This window comes from Oncorhynchus keta, chromosome 16 (genome assembly GCF_023373465.1).
Source record: "Oncorhynchus keta strain PuntledgeMale-10-30-2019 chromosome 16, Oket_V2, whole genome shotgun sequence".
Taxonomy (NCBI): Eukaryota; Metazoa; Chordata; class Actinopteri; order Salmoniformes; family Salmonidae; genus Oncorhynchus; species Oncorhynchus keta.
The window spans coordinates 8,810,978-8,831,234 of NC_068436.1; the positions used below are offsets into that span (position 1 = coordinate 8,810,978).

The 20,257-nt window shown below is 43.7% G+C and overlaps 2 protein-coding genes and 1 long non-coding RNA gene across 4 annotated transcripts in view; 2 read left to right on the forward strand and 1 right to left on the reverse strand.

Moving 5' to 3' along the window:
- LOC118395619 (zinc finger and SCAN domain-containing protein 12-like) overlaps positions 1-20,257 on the forward strand; it is a 142,118-nt gene that overhangs the window by 53,168 nt on the left and 68,693 nt on the right. The window lies entirely within an intron of this gene.
- The window catches only part of LOC118395644 (uncharacterized), an 82,491-nt gene that overhangs the window by 1,036 nt on the left and 61,198 nt on the right, over positions 1-20,257 (forward strand). Inside the window, exons 1-3 of one of the 2 annotated variants that reach the window (XM_052465107.1) lie at positions 14,259-14,786; positions 15,165-15,295; positions 15,489-15,650. In XM_052465107.1, coding sequence (XP_052321067.1) covers positions 14,510-14,786; positions 15,165-15,295; positions 15,489-15,650 — 570 coding nt within the window. In that variant the 5' untranslated portion in view covers positions 14,259-14,509. Of the gene's footprint in view, positions 1-14,258; positions 14,787-15,164; positions 15,296-15,488; positions 15,651-20,257 lie in introns of those variants that run through there. The other variant, XM_052465108.1, reaches the window with a different exon arrangement.
- On the reverse strand, positions 10,208-13,979 carry LOC127908093 (uncharacterized). The gene is made up of 2 exons (XR_008066174.1): positions 13,596-13,979; positions 10,208-11,799 (listed from the first exon to the last, which is right to left on the reverse strand). It is a non-coding gene; the product is annotated as an uncharacterized LOC127908093 (long non-coding RNA).

A 20,257-nucleotide genomic window follows, 5' to 3' on the forward strand; every position in this document is an offset into this window, starting at 1 on the left:
TCCCCCAAAAACATTTCCACTGCATTTCAGCCCTGTCACAAAAGGACCAGCTGACATCATGTCAGTGATTCTCTCGTTGACACAGGTGTGAGTGTTGACAAGGACAAGGTTGGAGATCACTCTGTCATGCTGACTGAGTTAAAATAACAGACTGGAAGCATCAAAAGGAGGGTGGTGCTTGGAATCATTGTTCTTCCTCTGTCAACTGTGGTGCTTACGTGCTGTCATCATTGCTTTGCAGAAAAAGGGCTTCACAGGCAAGGATATTGCTGCCAGTAAGATTGCACCTAAATCAATCATTTATCGGATCTTCAAGTAGAGCGGTTCAATTGTTGTGAAGAAGGCTTCAGGGCGCCCAAGAAAGTCTAACAAGCGCCAGGACTGTCTCCTAAAGTTGATTCAGCTGCAGGATTGGGTCACCACCAGTACAGAGCTTGCTCAGGAATGGCAGCAGGCAGGTGTGCGTGCATTGGAGGGCAGCAAAGAAGCCACTTTTCTCCAGGAAAAACATCAGGGACAGACTGATATTTAGCAAAAGGTACAGGGATTGGACTGCTGAGGACTGGAGTAAAGTAATTTTCTCTGATGAATCCCCTTTCCAATTGTTTGGGGTGTCCAGAAAAAAAGCTTGGTACCAACACATCCTCCAAGAGCAACTTCTCCCAACCATCCAGGAACAGTTTGGCGAACAATTCCTTTTCCAGCATGATGGAGCACCTTGCCATAAGGCAAAAGTGGCCTGGGGAACAAAATATCGATATTTTGGGTCCATGGCGAGGAAACTCCCCAGACCTTAATCCCATTGAGAACTTGTGTTCTTTCCTGAAGAGGCGGGTAGACAAACAAAAACCCACAAATTCTGACAAACTCCAAGCATTGATTATGCAAGAATGGGCTGCCATCAGTCAGTATGTTGCCCAGAAGATAATTGACAGCATGCCAGGGCGAATTGCATAGGTCTTGAAAAAGTAGGGTCAGCACTGCAAATATTGACTCTTTGCATCAACTTCATGTAATTGTCAATAAAAGCCTTTGACACTTATGAAATGCTTGTAATTATACTTCAGTATTCCATAGTAACATCTGACAAAAATATCTAAAGACGCTGAAGCAGCAAACTTTGAAAATTAATATTGGTGTCATTCTCAAAACTTTTGGCCACAACTGTACAATGTAGCCTTGAGCACTTACAGTATCTAACCTAACCACCACTTTCTCCCCACTCTCAGGTGAAGGACATCTCACTGGAGGCCACAGGAGCTTTGTGAAGCCAGCGGGACACAATACATGGAGAGATGACCAACCGATCACTGTTGATGAAGGGAGTGTAACCTCAACCCAGTACTTTATTGGGATCGAGGTTAGTGGTGCATAAAGAATGAGAGTTACTTTGTAAATCAAATGTGCCTGTTTATTTCAGTAGGGCTCCCCTCAGTTATTCACTTGCTGACATGTACAGTACATCCTCATTTACCTGTCATAGGGGAACTTGTGAGACTTCCCTACGAAGTACTGTTAATAACCCCTCTTATTGTGTCAGTCTGCAGATAAAGAGGCTGCAGGTCCTGGGGTCAAGCTGGAGAGGTTTGAAGGAGTGGAGGACCCACTGCACAACAGAGACATCCAGTCTGGAGCGCCCCCTGTAGCCAATGAGGACCCCACCACCACCCCAGTGCAGTCTAGGACACAATGCCTCATCACGGAGGTCAGTGGAACGCCAAACTCCATCCTCAAGTCAGAGTCAGACATCAAGACTTTAACTGTACACACAGGAGCTGACCACAGATCAAACCCAGAGAGACGTGGGTTTGGGAGACTGTGCTGTCCTCCTGCCCGCGGCTCAGAGTGTTTACCAGTGTTTCACCAAAGCCAGAGGACGGTTCATTCAAGTGGTCATGGTGATGCATTCGACACTGGCGGTGAGGATCCATCTTGTTCTTACGCCACAGAGATGGACCCTATCAACATATCCTTGGGTTTAGAGACACAGACTGATCTGTCTAGAGGGGACTGGAACCGGTACAGTAGTAGTGTGTACTCTGAAGGGTGCCTAGATGAGAAAGGGGAGGGTCTGATTGTAGATGAAGTGACTGTGAAAGTGGAGGGTGACGTTCCTCCTACATGGAATGCAGATAGTCACCTAGGGGACGGAAACTCACAGGGCAGAGATTTATTTGATTACAGGGGAAATTTACAGACAAATCTAAATGTTGCCACCCACTCCCTTTTACACACGTTGAAGGACCACGACCCAGAGTCCACTTCAATGGGGCCTTCCGATTCACATAGCCTCGTCCTTTTCGATCAGGTATTGAACTCAAACGACACGACTAAAGCCCAGGTTCAGGGAGGGGGAGCCACATCAGGCAATAGTAAAGAGAAGAGGTTCCTCTGCATGTTCTGTAACAAAGGCTTCAGCTGCCCCCAGAAGGTGGAGATCCACCGGAGGGTCCACACAGGGGAGAAACCATTCAGCTGTCCCCAGTGTCACATGCGCTTCGCCCAGGCCTGCAGCCTGAAGAGGCACCAGAGGGTCCACACAGGGGAGAAACCCTACAGCTGCCCCCAGTGTGAGAAGAGGTTCTCTCGCCAGCACCAGCTGAAGACGCACCTGAAGGTCCACACGGGAGAAAGGCCGTTTGCCTGTACGCACTGCGGGAAGCGGTTCTCCGAGAGGAGCTACCTCAGGATACACCAGCAGAAAAAACATTCCACTCTATAACATGAAAAGTAACCATTCCACTCGATAGCTTCTGATATTTAGATGATATTTAGATGAAACCCTGCATTAAAGACAAAGATTAATTTATTGTTGTCAGCAGAAAAGACCCACGGATTAATTTGGTATAACGAGAGTTACAGATTTCAGTGTTGAATATTCCTCAGTAGAGTATTGCATCCAGACATTGTGTGATATATAATGGATATACAGTGGGGCAAAAAAGTATTTAGTCAGCCACCAATTGTGCAAGTTCTCCCACTTAAAGATGAGGCCATACGTAGAATGTATGCACACATGACTGTAAGTCGCTTTGGATAAAAGCGTCTGCTAAATGGCATATATTATTATATTATATATATTTCATCATAGGTACACTTCAACTATGACAGAAAATGTGAAGAAAAAAAAATTATTTGCAGATATATTCATTAAAAATACTACAATGTGATTTTCTGGATTTTTTTTTTTTTCATTTTGTCTGTCATAGTTGATGTGTACCTATGATGAAAATTACAGGCCTCTCATCTTTAAGTGGGAAAACTTGCACAATTGGTGGCTGACAAAATACTTTTTTGCCCCACTGTATAAGCCTACAAAGTCTGCTATATATTGTGTTTGTACTGTATATGATGTTCACAAATGCATATTTCACTGCTTCCATTCAATTACTATTTTTTTCCCAAGACACTTTTAATGAGAAAATGAACGCAGATTTTTTTTTTAGACATGTGTGTGGTTTTCATATGGTATATTTCAAACTTGTTTATGTTTAATAAACACAAAATGGGACTTTTCAGTATAAGACTTTCATTGAGACTCTCTTTAGTAAATCTGATCTCACCCTATTCTGCATACACCCGACAGCGCTTCCTAACCAATATACACTTACTAAATATACCTACAAATACCCACATAACTAACACCTACTGTACATCAAAATAGTTTAGTCAGGTTTGACTTTTGACTTATAGCTGACTCATATTTACCCATAACATATTTATATCCACCATGATGGGTTTAACAACAATGAAGTCATTCTGTAACTACAGTATAGGACTCAAACGTAGTGGGGATGGGTAAACACTCCATGTTGAAATTGTGTTTATCTGTGTGTACATACCTGAGGGAGTGTATGTCTGTGTAATCTGTATCACCTGTCTCTTCCAGGAGGCGAAGGGTCCAGAGGTGCTGCTGGTGAAGGAGGAGGAGGGTCTGGGGAACCCTGAGGAGACCATGGTCATGGAGGACAACCAGACTACACCTCCTCCTGAACCCACAGAGGAACCAGCTGAGCAGCACAGGACCACACACAGTCTCACTGAGGTATGGATAAGGGCCAGGTCTTGATTAATTACTCATTGTCCAATCAGAAGATGCTCCATAGCAGGGTATTCATATCAGATTTCTTGATCCAACATCCTCTCACTCTGTATCTCTTACAGTCGGTAGACATGGAGGATGGGAAGCCTGATCTGCTGCTGGTCAAAGAGGAGACAATAGAAGACAGACCAGAGAATATTGACCTGCTGAGTGGACTAAAGATGGGGGAGCAAGGTAAGAGAGAAATACATATAGCCTACATGTAGTAATAGATCTTCAGTGGGAATAGTGATGCACCTGGCTATTATTGATGACAAAAAAATCCAAATGTAGAGTTCTCTGCCATGTTTGTAAAGTCTATTTTCTAAACTCTTCATGGAGGTGGTTGGCTGGACGATAACAGAGGCGACTGGGCGGCCATATTGGATTACCATACGGGTGCAGCCAAGGGCCCAGGGGACAACATCACCGGGCAAGCCGGGACCAAAGGCAACATAGTGGAGGTCAGTGGATGGGACAGCGTCCTCAACTCTGGACTGGGGAACAACACTGTTAACCACAACCAGAAACAGACTGACGAACACAAAACAACAACCAAACTTAGTCTCCATGACAACAGATTAGCTAAGAACAGGGTGAGGTGTAGATTTGGTCTGCAGAGACAGGGAGGTGTCCATATGCAGCGGAAGAGAACAGACACAGGCTCTGCTAGCGATGCTCCATCCTGCTCCTATAGTTGTGATTCAGAGAGACTGATGGTGCCTCAGGTTAACACCCTAACAGGTGCTGCCTTCAGCCTGCCTTCTATAGGATCTATCAACTGGAACATGGACCCTGCAACAACACAGACACCCCCTGGCCTTCATCCTCCTCACACTCTCCTAATGTTAAACCAGACCTCAGACAAGCCCATTGACAAATTACAGTAGTAGTGCTATCAGAAAACATAGTGGCAAGGAGAAGCGCATCCTGTGTTCGTTCTGTAGGAAAGCCTTCAGTTTCCCCAAGCAGGTGGAGATCCACCAGAGGATGGACAAGGGGGAGAAACCATTCGGGTGCCACCTGTGCCGGGCCAGTTTACCAGACACATCCAACCTGAAGAGGCACCAGAGGGTCCACACAGGGGAGAAATCCTGCAGCTGCCCCCACTATGAGAAGAGGTTCTCCCACCAGCACCATCTGAAGATCCACCTGAAGTTCCACAAGGGAGAGAGGCCGTTCTCCTGTATACACTGCAGGAAAAGGTTCTCACAGAGGAGCTATCTCAGGATACACCAGCAGAAAATGCACACGGCCCATGTAATTAATTCTGTTGGTTTTGTATGTAGTAGGGAAGTGAGGAAATAATGTGTATGATGAGGCAGAGTAGATGATATGGTGATGGATGGTGTCTGTAAAAATGCTTCACTGATGAAAAGTGAGAACCTTGTCCTGTTTGATGCTGTGGTTTATAGTGAAATACCAAGTGTCTTATTACATTTGTCCCTCAAAATATTTAAAAATGTATTCTATTAAAGTGAAGGTTCTAGATTTAACTGTATGACCATTTATTTTGTTGAGCTGAATTACAAAATTGAGAGACAATTAAAAAAAATAATTGCAGCGACTGAGTTTCCCTTATCTCAGTGAAACAAAACATTATAAAAAAATGTAATCAACACATATGGACATTATTTATATTTATGTATTTATAATACACTCCAATGGCTCCAAGGTTGCAAGTTCAAATCCCAGAGCTGACAAGGTTCAAATCTGTCGTTCTGCCCCTGAACAGGCAGTTAACCCACTGTTCCTAGGCCGTCATTGAAAATAAGAATTTGTTCTTAACTGACTTGCCTAGTTAAATAAAGGTAAAATAAAAAAAATGTAGGTACTTGAATCACAGTGTTTGATATGGGCTAGACTGTGGTAAACATTTTATAATGTCATATTTTTGTGTGTACCGCAAAGTTTGTTATGTAAAACGTTATACTTTTCTGTTAAATTTGTGTTTAAAGTCTGCAGTCCATGAGGACCTGCTGATATCCGGTGTTGCTGGCTGGAAATACTGGACCTCTGAGGTGGCTGGTCACAAACCATGGCCCCGGATCAGAACCATAGATCAGGGGCCATCACTCTTCCTTCCAGAGTCGGAACAAGGACCGAACCACGAGGGACAGAGACTCCACCACCACACAATACACAACCAGTGGACAAGTGGACTGAACAACCTCAGTCCTGGTGGTCATCAGAGAGATAGAGGCTCCAGTCAGGGATCCAGTCTGCAGCCCAGACCCTTCTCTTCACAGTCTCAGTGCAAGGATGAAGCAGGGCCTGGGGCTGATAGAGATAGACCCTCCTGTTCCTATGATACAAACACCACAGTATCCACAATGAACAGAGCAGGTCACCCTGGGCTTCAGCCTTCACAGAGAGTGGTGGGAGACTCTCATGGTGGTAGTCTATCAGGAAATCTGTCTTCTCCTTCAGAGTCTCCTCTAATACCTGGTGACTGGGTTCATAGAAAGCCTGGACCTGGGTCTAGCCTTCCTCAGTTACCTCATGGTTACCCCACTAATACAGACAAGGTCAGGATGGCCGTTCACCACAAGAGGTACCTAGCCTATAACACAGCACACAATCCCAACAACACCCAAACAATGGCTAGAGGTCAAGGAGGGAGCTCAAAGACGAACCACCTGAGGGTGGTCGCTCCTGCTTCTACCTCTGGTGTCATTGGGTCACAACGTGGGAGGCCTAGCATTAGGACAGACGCTGACAAGCTTTACGCCTGCTCTACATGTGGGAAGCGCTTCGCTGAGGCAAACTATGTGAAGGAGCACCAGACCGTTCACACCAAGGAGAGGCCCTTCAAGTGCAAACTATGTTACAAGAGCTTCTCCTTCCGGAGTAGCCTTATCAGACATAGGAGTGTCCACAATGTGGAGAAATCGGAGCAGTGTGGCTAGAGAGGGCTCCAGAGTGGCGCAGCGGTCTAAAGCACTGCATCTCAGTGCTAGAGGCATCACTACAGACCCTGGTTTGATTCCAGGCTCTATCACAACACAAATGCTAATTAATTACTTAAAAATCATACAATGTGATTTTCTGAATTTTTGTTTTAGTTTCCGTCTCTCACAGTTGAAGTGTACCTATGATAAAAATTACAGACCACTACATGCTTTGTAAGTAGGAAAACCTGCAAAATCGGCAGTGTATCAAATACTTGTTCTCCCACTGTACCCTGACTCTGCGTGCAATGAACGCAAGAGAAGTGACACAATTTCCCTAGTTAATATTGCCTGCTAACATGAATTTCTTTCAACTAAATTTGCAGGTTTAAAAAAATATAGTTCCGCGAATATAGTTCTGCATTGATTTTAAGAAAGGCATTGATGTTTATGGTTCGGTATATTCATGCAACGATTGTGCTTTTGTTAAATCATCCCCAGTTTGGCGAAGTAGTCTGTGATTCGATGATAAATTAACAGGCACCACATTGATTATATGCAACGCAGGACAAGCTAGTTAACCTAGTAATATCGACCATGTGTAGTTAACTAGGGATTATGTGAAGATTGATTGTTTTTTACAAGATAAGTTTAATGCTAGCTAGAAACTTACCTTGGCTCCTTGCTGCACTCGCGTAACAGGTGGTCAGCCTGCCACGCAGTTTCCTTGTGGAATGCAATGTAATCGGCCATAATCGGAGTCCAAAAATGCAGATTAACGATTTGTTATGAAAACTTGAAATCGTCCCTAATTAATTGGAACTTTTCCAGAAATTTTCCATGGGAAGTTAAAATTATTAAGCCTTGGAATTTGTGGAATTTTGCTTAAATTCATCAAAAAAGTTATCTTATAACAGTGAAGCTTTTTTTGTGGGATACACATGAGGCAATTCTAGGTTTTGTGGCATATTTTGGTTAAATCATCCCCAATTCAATGGAATTGCAAACCTCTGAATGCCCAGTGCACTCTTCCATCACATGTACAGCTGATTCTAAAGATCTTTCACACTAATGAGATGCTATTGAGGCCACACTACTACACTGTCTGAGCCAAGGACTACATGCTTTCTGGTACCTTTCAATTACAATAATGGGTGGGGTGAATATATTCTAACTTGTTAACAATTTCTGATAGTTTTTGCTACCATGTGGGTTGCTTGAGCCTGCTAACTGAGGAGTGTTAATTCGCCTCTTTCCATACATGTTTCATTTAAAACATTTATCTTACAAAGGAGTTGTTTAATCTAACTGCTTAACTATTTATCTCTACATGGAATTGTATTTATTTAATTTTTTTCTAATCTTTACAGGAAAATGCCTTGGGCACTATCTGATGTGTGGAGACATTTCACTGCAGCTAATGTAGAAGGAAAAGTTGTGTACATTTGCAAATACTGTGCCAAATCATATGTGAAGAATGCAACAAAGATGCAGAATCATCTGGCCAAGTGCATAAAGTTCCCTTAGCACTCACAACAAGCAACCTCTGACAAAAGTCCCTCTACTTCTATTCAAGGTGAAAATGATGAATCAGAAACCTTATCGATAGTAACAGCTCATGGTAATCCTGGAATCAGCAGTTTTTTTTTACTCTATGGAGGATCGTAGTCAAAGAAATGCTGATGAATGTCTTGCTCGAGCTGTGTATGCAACTTGTTCGCCTCTGATGCTTACAGACAATGTGTATTTGAAATACATTTCTGAATGTTCTTTGCCCAGCATACACCCCTCCAACGAGACATGCTTTATCTACTCATTTACTGGATGCAGAGTTCAAGTAAAGGTCAAGCAAATCATAGAGAAAGCAGACTGTATTGCAATCATGTCTGATGGGTGGTTGAATATTTGTGGGCAAGGAATAATCAACTACATCATCTCCACCCCTCAACCAGTATTCTATAAGAGCACAGACACAAGGGACAACAGACACACCGGTCTCTACATTGCGGATGAGCTGAAGGAAGTCATCAATGACCTTGGACCACAGAAGGTATTTGCACTGGTGACAGACAATGCTGTGAAAATGAAGGCTGCTTGGTGTAAAGTGGAGGAGTCCTACCCACACATCACACCCATTGGCTGTGCTGCTCATGCATTGAATCTGCTCCTCAATGACATCATGGCACTGAAAACAATGGATACACTCTACAAGAGAGCCAAGGAAATGGTTAGGTAGCAGCAATCTACCTCACCAAGCAAAGTGAGAAGAATAAGGGCACCACATTGAAGCTTCCCAGAAACACCCATTGGGGTGATGTTGTCATCATGTTTGACAGTCTCCTGGAGGGGAAGGATTCTTTCCAAGAAATGGCCATATCACAGTATGGACTGAACATCCTGCCTGATGTTCAGACTCTGCTTGCAGAAGTAAGAGAAGAAATCCGTACTGCCCTGCCCACTTCACTGTTGCATCAGAAGTGAAGACTTCTGCCGGAAGTCCATGCACGCCGCAGCGTACATGTTGGACCCCAAGTATGCTGGCAAGAGCATCCTGTCTGGTGCAGATACCACCATGGCCCGGATGAGGGCAAGGTTCTTGGCAGTCTGGCGAAGTACACTGTCGCGATACGAAACCTTCAGCCCCGCCCCTTGGCCGGCAGCGGGGTGCTAGAGGTGGTTAGCGTCCCGTTCCCTGGATTGGACAGGGCACTATAGGTACTTCAGGTTATCTCGGTATAACCAGGACCGCTCGCGTAGCCCTGCCTCTCTTTCTATATTGAAGCGTTGTCCGCGTAGAGAGGTCTTTTGCCTTGTCACTCTCAACGGTCTAGCTCTAGCTGGGATGTGTGAACCCCACCTTTATCCTCTAGACTCTTTGTTTCACCACTAATTGGTCCTTGAGTTATTATTAAGCACTAGTCCTACCAGTCTCTATATGATTTCCCTGTGGTTGAGTGTTTCCCCTCTGTGATGTATCTAGTTTAAAGTGTGAAGACCTTTAGTCAACTTAGTCTCACTACTCTGCCCGTCGGCTATGTATCGCTTGGAAAATAAAACTTAGATAGATCGATTAAATGAATCACTACTGGACACACCTTCCTCTTTGTCTTTTAATAGTAACTCATTCTATCATAGAGTACTGATCTCCGTTTCCAGTGTCCCGGTAGCGGGGAGTGTCAGAGTTGTTATCTCCCGTGCCGTTAACTGTCTTTGAGAGAACCGTTTACTCGAGACAAAATAAGACTACCGTTTATTTTTGAAAACACTCTGTTTTTTGTCTTACAATCAAACACACTTCAAAATACACAATTGTTACTCGGTCACACACAGCGTTAATCAAAAACATGCAATTGCCTTAATGCTCTATAAAATGCCTGGTACAATGATAACACTTATCTCTATATTAAATGCTTATAATAGTTATTTAATTAAATTTGAGAGATGACGAGGAGACCCACGAGATCAGGAGCAGAGTTTCAATCGATCAGAGTTCTGAGAATTTAGTTTATGTATCGATCTCTCCCATGAGGAATCATTGGTTCAACTAAATTTCGAGATTCAAGTTAGCCTGAGTACTCTAACCTGCCCTCAGGCTGGATAGTATTGTCAAATAACCTGCAACCGCGATTCCAGGGCAAGGCACTGTGCTACAACAGTACACGTGTCACTGGGTCAGTCGGAGACAGAGTCGATTCGAACAACTTTCCAACCGTTCTCAGCAGGTGGTAATTCTGCCGTTGATCTACCGCAGTGTCTGGGGCAAGCAACCCGGCCGGTGCTACAGTGTTCCTGGTCAATTAAGACTTTGGCACAACGGTACACTCGGTCCAACGGTATGCTGCACACAGGGTCAACTGGTCGATAGGTAAACAGACTCTTACCCTGGTATCCAGCAAGTTAGAATCTTTAAGTAATTTGAGTCAGGTGGCAATTACCTGAAGTCAAATGGTTGCCTAAATGAATTCAGAATTCAAGAAGTCAGCACCAAAGTAATGGCAAATGTCTCTTTATATACCTTTTGATTCTCTGCACCCGATCTGCTGCTCCTCCCATTCCCTCAGAGCAGAGAGGGTGATGACATATCTTACAACAGGAAATACTTTTCTTTCAGTGCATATATGGGCCTCTGGTTATGACAAAGCCCATTACTCTAGCAACAATGAGGAAATACTTGTCTTTCAGTGCATATATGGGCCTCTGGTTATGACAAAGCCCATTACTCTAGCAACAATGAGTCTATCAGCTGTTCCCATTCAGAGGTGTCACTTGAGGCAGAGGGTGATTCTTCCTGACACCAGTCAGGTTCAGTAGTTGGTTGGCTTGAGTCATCCTCTGGTGGCTTTGCCCAATCCGGTATTTCAGTAGGCGAGGTCATCTCTGTCTCTACCCTTGGTGGGTAAGACAGGGGAAGAGGACCAGGAGGTAGATCCATTTGGCGTTTTACTACAACACTTTCAAGCAAGAGCTTTGGCATGGAGATGCAATATGGCAGTCGTGGCAACATATCTCATCAGACACCTGGTGGAAGGGATTTTGTGGATCTGACGCTCTTTCCCCTGTTGCCTCCATCCTCCTCCAAATCCCACCAACATCATCCACCTCGGAGCCCAACTGGTCCTTGTTTGGGAACACACACACCAAAGCACGCAACAGGTTGTCCAATACAAGGGTTGAAAAATTGGTGGCCATCCGGGCAAATTGTAGCCTTTTTGAGTCTGACAACGAGCCATCCTCAACAAGGTTAAAAGGTGACAGTGAAGATGAGGCCTCAGAGTCTGATGTTCAAGAGGTGAACATTGAGGTCGTCCAGGGAGAAGACATGGAAACCTGAGAGGAAGACAACCAAAGCTTTAGTTTCTAGACTATAATTTTACAGATGTATTTGGGAGATGCGATGGATCATTGGGGATCATTCAATATTCCCTTTTTTTTGTTGTTCAGTGAAATCATCCCATGTGAAGAGTCAACTCATTTAATTTAAGTTCAATTCAAAAAAAAAAATATATATATTGGAAGCATTTAATAATTTGCAATTATGTCTCCTTATGATAAGGTACAGTGTTTATGTTTCTGTCTCCATATGATATGGAAAATATACCCAATGCAATTTTTTTTTTTTTATGGAAAGTTTCCACCTCTGAATATTCTCCAAAATGTGCAGGACTCTTATGACTTAGGGGTAGCAGCTGTTAAGAAGCCTTTTGGACCTCGACTTGGTGCTCCGGTACCGCTTGTCATGCGGTAGCAGAGAGAACAGTCTATGACTAGGGTTGCTGGAGACTTTGGCCATTTTTAGGACCTTCCTCTGACACCGCCTGGTACAGAGGTCCTGGCCCCAGTGATGTACTGGCAGGAAGTTTGGCCCGAGTGATGTACTGGGCCGTATGTACTACCCTCTGTAGTACCTTGCGGTCGGAGGCCGAGCAGTTGCCATACCAGGCATTGATGCAACCAGTCAGGATGGTGCAGCTGTAGAACATTTTGAGGATCTGAGGACCCATTTCAAAATATTTTCAGTCGCCTGAGGGGGAATAGATGTTGTCGTGCCCTCTTCATGACTGTTGGTGTGTTTGGACCATGATAGTTCGTTGGTGATGTGGACACCAAGGATCTTGAAGCTCTCAACCTGCTCCACTACATTGAATGCTGTAGCGTTAAGATTTCCCTTCAATGGAAACTATAGGGCCTAGCCCAAACCATGAAAAACAGACCATTATTCCTCCTCCACCAAACTTTACTTTTGGCACTATGCACTCTGGCAGGTAGCATTTTCCTGGCATCCGCCAACCCAAATTCGTCCGTCGGACTGCCAGATGGTGAAGCTTGATTCATCACTCCAGAGAACGCGTTTCCACTGCTTCAGAGTCCAAAGGCTGCAAGCTTTACACCACTCCAGCAGGCCTGAATCACACAGTCTCTCCTCTGAACAGTTGATATTGAGATGTGTCTCTTACTTGAACCCGCAAAACACCAGTCTCCCCATCAACAGTGAAGAGGCGATTCCGGGATGCTGGCCTTCTAGGCAGAGTTCCTCTGTCCAGTGTCTGTGTTCTTTTTTCCATCTTAATCCTTTCTTTTCATTGGCCAGTCTGAGATATGGCTTTTTTCTTTGCAGCTCTCCCTAGAAGGCCAGTACCCCGGAGTCGCCTCTTCACTGTTGATGTGGAGACTGGAGTTTTGCATGTACTATTTAATGAAGCTGCCAGTTGAGGACATGTGAAGCATCGGTTTCTCAAACTAGACACTAATTTACTTGTCCTCTTGCTCAGTTGTGCACCGGGGCCTCCCACTCCTCTTTCTATTCTGGTTAGAGCCAGTTTGCGCTGTTCTGTGAAGGGAGTAGTACACAGCGTTGTATGAGATCTTCCGTTTTTTGGCAATATCTTGCATGGAATAGCCTTAGTTTCTCAGAACAAGAATAGACTGATGAGTTTCAGAACAAAGTTCTTTGTTTCTGGTCATTTTCAGCCTGTAATCGAACCCACATGCTGATGCAATAATGTGCTCCAGATAATGTGCTCCAGATACTCAACACCCGGTGTCAGCATTATTGCCTTTGTTTCCCCTGTCCAGACACTGTCCTTGTTTGTTTCATGTCGGTTATTTATTAAATGTTCACTCACTGCACTTGTTTCTCGTCTCCCAGCTTCTGTCCTTACACCAGCACCATCTGAAGAGGCACCTGAAGGTCCAAACAGGAGTGAGGTTTTTTGCCTGTACACTAAGGGAATGGAAAATAAGTCTGGCAACACAGCAGATTGGCAACCATACAGTAAATTGACAAATCACGTAACTAAACTAAACAAAAACAAGAAGAAACTATACAATGGAAATAAGATATAATTTATTAATTATAATAAAATCTCGAGTGCTTAAATAAAATTCTAGGCATTAAAGCTAATTCGGCTCCATCCTTCATTGAGGCTGATAGCTCATTCATAACAAAACCCTTTGATATTGCCAACCACGTTTTTGTTGACAAAATTAGCAAACTTATTTGTGCTTCCCATGACTGTGTTTTTTATTTTTTGTATTTATAAAATAATTGTGTGAACAATACGTGTAGTTATATTGTATTATACAGAGCACAATATTTCTACCTTGTTAAAATAAAGGTTTAATAAAATAACGCTCCAGCTACTCTGTTTATTATATATCCTGATGCCTTGTCACCTTACCCCACACACACTTAGTAATTTTGTATTTTAATGAACTTTTACGATATAGACTATTTAGACTTTGTGGCTGTGGTAACCCTGTGAAAGGCGGAAATACGCAAAACAACGTCGAGTCTGCCGGAAACTCACACAAAGAAGTAAACGGAAGTGAACAGTTATGAAAAAACAATTTCCACGTTATCGTTTTTATTGTTGTTGTTTAGACGTATATTAACAGACATGAACTAAAAATATGACTAATTTAACTGCATCGTATCATACCCCATATCGTGTTTAATTCACGTTGGAGACAGGACTTGGTTTATAGCTGTTATCTAGGTAACGCTAGCTAGCTAGCTAGCTGCTAACGTTAGCAAAAAATGGCTAACTGTATGGTTTTTCACACTCAAATAGCCTCCATCATGGAGGTGCTAGCGAATGCCGCCGTGGCAGAGATCTGTAAACTTGTAGACGACGACTATGCAGTGTTTCGTTTGGAAATAAATCAAAGCCAGAAAGAAAACAGGTCATTGCGGAGGAAACTACTGGAACTGAAGGTGGCACGGGAGCGCGCAGAGAGGACAATGCGAGAGCGCGTCCTCGCCAGTCGTCCCAGTAGTGTCAAGATCCTTGACCGATACAGAGGAATTTCAAGAGGTACAATTGGCAGAGGCTGTGCGACCTGTCGCTGTTCATTTATAGTTCAGTGCCTGTCGCCCCGTTCCCCTCTTTATATGTGTTCATATGTTATCTAGAATTGTCCGTTTTTGGGTCGTAGACAATAAATCCCCCGATTACTTAGCTTGTGCAGAGACATTATCATATTATAACCAGATTTTTGATTTACTGCATTTTCCATTATTTACTAAATGAAAACAATAAGATGCATGGAACATAATCAATACATAGTATATCAAGAAGTTATGAGAAGTGTTACCTTACATCCTTACCAATTGTGGACAGGGTCAAACGTGTACAATATAGCATTGACAGTAGCTAACCTAACCACCTCTTATCCCCCAATCACACTCTCAGGTGAAGGACATCTCACTGGAGGCCACAGAAGCTTTCTGAAGCCAGCGGAACACAATACATGGAGAAATGACCAACCAATCACTGTTGATGAGGGGAGTGGAACCACATCGCAGAATTTTATGGTGATAGAGGTTAGTGTAATCGTGTTATATAAAAATTACAGTTATCAAATGTGGCCTGTAAAGAAAATCTCCCCTCAGCTATTCACTTGCTTACATGTATCATCGTCATTTATCCTCAGTTAAATAAAGGTAAAACTTTTTAAAACATTTTTATCTGCCATAAGGAAGCTTGTGAGACGATATTGTTATGTTCTTGTGTCAGTCTGCAGATGCAGAGGCTGTAGGTCCTGGGGTCAAGCAGGAGAGGTCTGAAGGAGAGGAGGACCCACGGAACATCAGAGACATTCAGTCTGGAGCGCCCTCTGCAGCCACGGAGGACCCCACCAACCAAGCGCAACCTAGGACCCGACGCAGCATCACGGAGGTCAGTGGAACACAGAACGCCGTCCTCAAGTCAGAGACAGACACCAAGACTTTAACTGTAACACACAGGCTCTTACACCAAGGATCTAACCATAGATCAGACCCAGAGAGACTGGGTCTGAGTAAACTGGGCAGTCCTCTTGCTCCCGGCTCCGAATATTTACCAGTATTTCACCAGAGCCAGAGGACGGTTAATTCCCATGGGGACGGTGACACGTTAGACACTGCCGGTGATGATCCGTCTTGTTCTTACAATACAGAGATGGACCCTGGCAACATGCCCTTGGGTTTAGAGACACAGATTAATCTGTCTAGAGGGGACTGGAACCGGCGCAGTAGTAGTGTATACTCTGAAGGGTGCCTAGATAAGAAAGAGGAGGTTATATTAGCAGATGAGGTGACTGTAAAAGTGGAGGGCGACGTTCCTCCCACATGGAATGCAGATCATCTCCTCGGAGACGGACACTCACAGGGCAGAGATTTTTTAGATTACAGGGAAAGCTTGGAGACAAATCTAAATGTCACCACCCACTCCCCTTTACACGTGTTCAAGGATCGCCCCCCAGTGTCCACGTTGATAGCACCTTCCGATTCACACGGCTGTGTCCTTTTCGATCAGGTATTGAACTCAAACGACAGAGCTAGAGCCCAGGCTCAGGGAGGGGGAGCCACATCAGGCAGTAGTAAAGAGAAACGGTTCCTCTGCATGTTCTGTAACAAAGGCTTCAGCAGCTCCCAGAAGGTGGAGAGGCACCAGAGGGTCCACACAGGGGAGAAACCCTTCAGCTGTACCCAGTGTGAGAAGAGGTTCTCTCGCCAGGACACCCTGAAGAGGCACCAGAGGATCCACACAGGGGAGAAACCTTACAGCTGTTCACAGTGTCACATGCGCTTCACACAGGCTGGTCAACTGAAGATGCACTTGAAGGTCCACACGGGAGAAAGGCCGTTTGCCTGTACACACTGTGGGAAGAGGTTCTCAGAGAGGAGCTACCTCAGGATACACCAGCAGAAAAAACATTCCACTCTGTAACATAGAAACATACCAATTCCACTCGATATCTTCTGACGTTTTTATCAAAGCCTGTATAAATAAAAAAATATTTTTAAAAACATCAGCAAAAAAGATCCACAGATGCATTTGGAATAACGAGAGTCACAGATTTCAGTGTTCAATATTCCTCGTTAGAATATTGCATCCAAACATTGTGTGATATGTAAGTATGAAAAGTATTTTACATAGTGTCTGTACTGTAATGTTTACAAATGGCTATTTCATTACTTCTATTCAACAATAAACATTTTTCCCAAGACACTTCTGTAATGAGAAAGTGAATATAGTTTTGGTTTAGACATGTCTATGTGTGGTTTTCATATGGGGTATTTAACCCATGTTTATGTTTAATAAACACAAAATGGGACTTTTTATTCTGACTTTCATTGAGACTCCCTTTAATATACACCGAGTATACAAAACATTAAGAACACCTGCTCTTTCCATGACATTGACTGACCAGATGAAAGCTATGATCAGTTATTGACATCACTTGTTAAATCCACTTCAATCAGAAGAGGTGGAGACAGGTTAAAGAAGGACTTTTAAGCCTTGAGACAATTCATAGCACAGGTGACAAAGGAGATTATGAAAATGCATATGAAACGTTGGTCTACATTTAGGTGCACACGTCCATGTAATATAGCCTATGCAACATGATTATTTGACAATAGCAGTGTGGTTGTGTGCGGGGGGGGGGGCGACTCGTGAGATTCACACTGCCTAGGCACTTTACACAAAGAGCAATTTGACCAGTCAATTAAATACACGTGACAGCCTTGTTGCTAAGGACGCTTCCATGAACACTATATGACTTGTCTGCAGAAGTTGTGCTGGGATGTCATCGCTGCCACCTAGTGAGGTTAACAAAGGGCTAATGTGTGCCATGCTATCTGATGGGACCAGCTACAATTTAGCTTTCTGTCACATACAAGTAAAACAAACATTTTAATTGGCTGTTGTGCATTTTGTACGTGAGAACCTGTTTTACTTTAAATGCTTGCTTATGTTTGCAAGTGTGGCCCCTCCATGTGAAGTGTGTTTATTATCTTGTTTGTGTATGTACCTGAGGGACTGTATGTCTGTGTAATCTGTATCACCCTCTCTCTTCCAGGAGGAGGAGGGTCCAGAGGTGTTGCTGGTGAAGGAGGAGGGGTGTGAGGAGGGTCTGGGGAACCCAGAGGGGACCATGGTCATAGAGGACAACCAGACTACACCTCCTCCTGAACCCACTGAGCAGCACAATACCACACACAATTTCACTGAGGTAAGCCCACTGTAAACTACTGTCTATATGGTATTAGGTTAGGGCCCGTATCCACAAAGCCTCTCAGAGTAGGAGTGCTGATCTAGGATCAGTTTAGCCTTTTAGATCATAATGAATAAGGCTATGTAGACGGGTGGGGACCTGATTCTCGGTCAGCACTTCTACTCTGAGACTCTTTGTGGATACGGAGCCAGGTCTTTCTTGATTAATTGTGTATTAATTGTGGGACCATGCCTTTGAATTATCAAACCATTAAAGAGTGTCAAGTAATTGAATCAACTAACAGGTTTGCATAGTATCACATCAACTAACATGTTTGCATAGTACTCATAGCAATCCCTCATTGCCCAATCAGAAGATGCTCCATAGCAGGATGCTCATATGAGATTTCTTGATCCAACATCCTCTCACTCTGTATCTCTTACAGTCAGTAGACATGGAGGATGGGAAGCCTGATCTGCTGATTGTCAAAGAGGAGACAATAGAAGATGAACCAGAGAGCATTGACCTGCTGAGTAGACTAAAGATGGGGGAGCAAGGTAAGGGAAAAATACACTGAGTGTACCAAACATTAAGAACACCTTCCTAATATTGAGTTGCACCCTCCCCTGCCCACTTAGAACAGCCTCAATTCGTCGGGGCATGGACTCTACTAGGTATCAAAAGCGTTCCATAGGGATGCTGGCCCATGTTGACTCCAATGCTTCCCACGGTTTTGTCAAGTTGGCTGGATGTCCTTTGGGTGGACTAGTCTTTATACACACGGGAAACTGTTGAGTGTGAAATACCTAGCAACGTTGCAGTTCTTGACACAAACCGGTGTGCCTGGCTAAGTGCCATCAGCCGGTGGCAAATAGCTATCGGCCTCACAGTTATTGACCATTAATTAACAAACACATTTAGCATCTCCTGGCTACCACACACAGCCTACAAGCCACTGATGTTGACCTTTGGAACATCTACATTTGAAAAAGTCTAATAAATCCATTTAATATAGCCTACACATCACAATAAATCCATTATTTATTTTAGACAGCTCTAAAGAAGCATGATATGAAGAAAATGTAGTCTATTTCAGAAGAACAGAATAGCATACTCTGAATTGTCCTTATGTTATGTCCTGATCTGGCTATACCAAATGGCGGTGGGCTACACTAGTTCATTTAGCAGACAAGGTTTTCTTAGAATTCCGTGGCATTATTTTATAGTATGAAGAATACAATTGAATAAAGGATATTTTCTCCAAACGGTTTGAGAGTGCGCACAAGCGGTTAACAAAGAAATAGGTACTCCTCCTATATGTTTAATTTAAAGTTATTAATGTCCCTTTAGTTGTTCTACAAATGTTGGGCTATATGTTTTGATTTTTAATACATTGTACGGCTGCATGAGGAGACTATAATGATGATTTGAAAAAAGTTGCTTGAAAGGCATGAGCTCTGCTTTGTTTTTTTGCGCACGCTGTACACGCTACATCAGTCACACATTCACAATTGGACAAGCATTAGGTAATGCCTAGAATTTCCCGGCAGTATCCCCTTTGTGTGGCCGTAATGCACCCTAAAACAATCCATGCCTTTTGCAGCCAGTGGCAGTTGTGCCCTTCTCCCGGAGTGCTGCTCGCTCTGTCACGTGATCGGGTCTTTCTCACAGGCTACAAGTGAAGACTGACACATTGGGGGACGCAACTGCGTGCATCCTTATCCATTTCCGAGGTGCATATTGAAGATATGGGAAGAACTGTCCACATTTACTTTTCGGCAGCCAACAAAAGTCACCCAAAAAGGCATTGTTTCTTAAGTTGGGCATCATACACAAGTGATAATATAAACTCAGCAAAGAAACAAAATGCCCTCTCACTGTCAACTGCGTTTATTTTCAGCAAACTTAACATGTAAATATTTGTATGAACATAAGATTCAACAACTGAGACATAAACTGAACAAGTTCCACAGACATGTGACTAACAGAAATGGAATAATGTGTCCCTGAACAAAGGGGGGGTCAAAATCAAAAGTAACCGTCAGTATCTGGTGTGGCCACCAGCTGCATTAAGTACTGCAGTGCATCTCCTCCTCGTGGACTGCATCAGATTTGCCAGATCTTGCTGTGAGATGTTAACCAACTCTTCCACCAAGGCACCTGTAAGCTTCCAGACATTTCTGGGGGGAATGGCCCTAGCCCTCACCCTCTGATCCAACAGGTCCCAGACGTGCTCAATGGGATTGATATCCGAGCTCTTCGCTGGCCATGGCAGAACACACATTCCTGTCTTGCAGGAAATCAC